This window comes from Limulus polyphemus, unplaced genomic scaffold (genome assembly GCF_000517525.1).
Source record: "Limulus polyphemus unplaced genomic scaffold, Limulus_polyphemus-2.1.2 Scaffold6361, whole genome shotgun sequence".
Lineage (NCBI taxonomy): Eukaryota > Metazoa > Arthropoda > Merostomata > Xiphosura > Limulidae > Limulus > Limulus polyphemus.
The window spans coordinates 37,215-39,830 of NW_013671971.1; the positions used below are offsets into that span (position 1 = coordinate 37,215).

Sequence of the window (2,616 nt, forward strand, 5' to 3'; positions counted from 1 at the left end):
TTTATCTGCTGGTTCTTATTATGTAAACATGGTCTAAATAAGGAAAATTTAACAGATAGTAAGTTTTGTTCTAGTTGATGTCCAGTTGATCCATATGCAAACAGTATCATTCCTAAATTCAATATATTTTAAGAGTTGGTTTTATCATGTGGTTTGTTCTATTGTTCGTGTGTGTTTTCTATTGTTTTAAATACCGTTTAATGTTTGTAGAAACCTGGCAACTGCTGAGCATCGAATCACAAGGCTAAGTACTGCTTTAGTGGATGTGGAACAGGAAGTTTCTCATCTGAGAGATCGACTCAACAAATTTACAAAAGAAGCTGCGGAAATTGAAATTAACTTGCGTAAAGCAAATGAAACTATTGAGGCAGCTGAGTCTCTTGTTCAACAACTAGAGGGAGAATACAAGAGGTGGACTGAACAGGTTTGTAAGACTTGACCTCTGTATAAGCTTTTCTTTCTTTAATGTAGGTATGTGAACTATTTTATATACATAAAATGATACAAAGTAGCTGAATCTCTTGTTCAACAACTAGACCGAGAATATTTGATTTGTCTACTGTGTATGGTTATCTTTGAATACTTGATTTGTCTGTTGTGTATGCTTATCTTTGAATACTTGATTTGTCTACTGTGTATGGCTATCTTTGAATACATGATTTGTCTACTGTGTATGGTTATCTTTGAATACATGATTTGTCTACTATGTATGGTTATCTTTACAGTAGACAAATCAAGTATTCAAAGATAACCATACACAGTAGACAAATCAAGTATTCAAACATACACAGTAGACAAATCAAGTATTCAAAGATAACCATACATAGTAGACAAATCAAGTATTCAAAGATAACCATACACAGTAGACAAATCAAGTATTCAAAGATAACCATGCAAAGTAGACAAATCAAGTACTCAAAGATAACCATGCACAGTAGACAAATCAAGTATTCAAAGATAAGCATACATCTTTGAATACTTGATTTGTCTACTGTGTATGCTTATCTTTGAATACTTGATTTGTCTACTGTGTATGCTTATCTTTCTTGTTTGAGTAGATAGATGCCTTGTAGAAGCTGACCATATTTTTGTAGATGATATTGCTTCTTCTTAACTAATATAATCATGCTTATTTCCCATAATGTTGCAGCAATTTGTATAGCATATTATAGTTTCCTTATTCTTTGTTTCCTCATAGTTAGAGCATATTAAAGTTTCCTTATTCTTTGTTTCCTCATAGTTAGAGCATATTAAAGTTTCCTTATTCTTTGTTTCCTCATAGTTAGAGCATATTAAAGTTTCCTTATTCTTTGTTTCCTTATAGTTAGGTCAGATTGATCAAGAATTGGAAGAATTGCCTCTTCGATCGTTGTTAGCTGCTGCGTTTATCACGTATTTGTCAGAGGCTCCAGAAGATATCCGAGCAGCTACTCTAAGTCAGTGGTGTGAGTTTTTAGGCTTAGTCAATTTTGATCTCTGTCGCTTCCTGAGCAGTGAGCAAGAGCAATTGACTTGGAAGAGTGAAGGATTACCCTCAGACCCCTTATCAATTGAAAATGCTATTATCATCATGCAGGTAATACAATTGTTTATGTTCTAAGTATGCAACTTATATAAGCAGTTATCCTAAAAAGTATCAAAAAGGCCTAAATTAAACACTTTTGTTCTTTAGGAGGTTGAGTATGTCATATTAAAACTAGTCATATGACAACCATAGTCAATGTATAGTTGTAGTATGGAGTGGCTTGTAACAAAGACTATGTTTGACATTTTTGGTTCTTTGTATGTGGGTGTGATGTCACCAAAAATTGATTGCTTTTGGAAAGGATGTGTAACAGCTCTTTCCAAAGCAACATATTCTTACACTCAGATCATACAAATGTTTTTATATTGGGAATTTAGAATTTACAAGATAGGGATATCTCTTGAACTTAATGCCATTGGAAAACAACAAAATTTGGATCAACTTGGAGCACCAGAACTATACAAGAAGAGATCTAAAGCAAGGTAATGATAAGCATTGTGCTGGAAAAGCAAAACAAGTTGTGTGCATCAGTTGAACTGTTGTATTCCTCATGTAGCTGGAGAAAAAAACTGGTATTCATGCCATTCTGCATGAAGACATACTAGTCAAGTTGCCACATACAGTACCAGTACATTTTTGTACAATCAGACTATTGTGAAACATTTGTCATAGTACATTAGATGGATTATGGAAAGCTTGAAGGAAAAGGAATGTTTTTTTGAACATGACAGTTTTATGACAGAGCCTTTTACAATTGAAACTATACTTCAGAGCTATTGTTAAGATGCAGAGTTGTCAAATAGGTTAGAGCAGGACATGGTAGCATGGACTGTAATGATATGATGAAGCCCTAAAATTGTTTTAATACTTAACCTCTGCAATGCTAAATCATGCCAATATAACTTACTTAACCTCTGCAATGCTAAATCATGCCAATATAACTTACTTAACCTCTGCAATGCTAAATCATGCCAATATAACTTACTTAACCTCTGCAATGCTAAATCATGCCAATATAACTTACTTAACCTCTACAATGCTAAATCATGCCAATATAACTTACTTAACCTCTACCAATGCTAAATCATGCC

General features: G+C 33.5%; 1 protein-coding gene across 1 annotated transcript in view; it reads left to right on the forward strand.

Moving 5' to 3' along the window:
- The window catches only part of LOC106473642 (cytoplasmic dynein 2 heavy chain 1-like), a gene marked incomplete at its 3' end in the record, with an annotated part of 44,873 nt that overhangs the window by 26,342 nt on the left and 15,915 nt on the right, over window positions 1-2,616 (forward strand). The window contains exons 12-13 of the mRNA XM_022402048.1: window positions 211-424; window positions 1,325-1,576. Of these exons, the coding sequence (XP_022257756.1) occupies window positions 211-424; window positions 1,325-1,576 (466 nt within the window). The remainder of the gene's footprint in view (window positions 1-210; window positions 425-1,324; window positions 1,577-2,616) is intronic.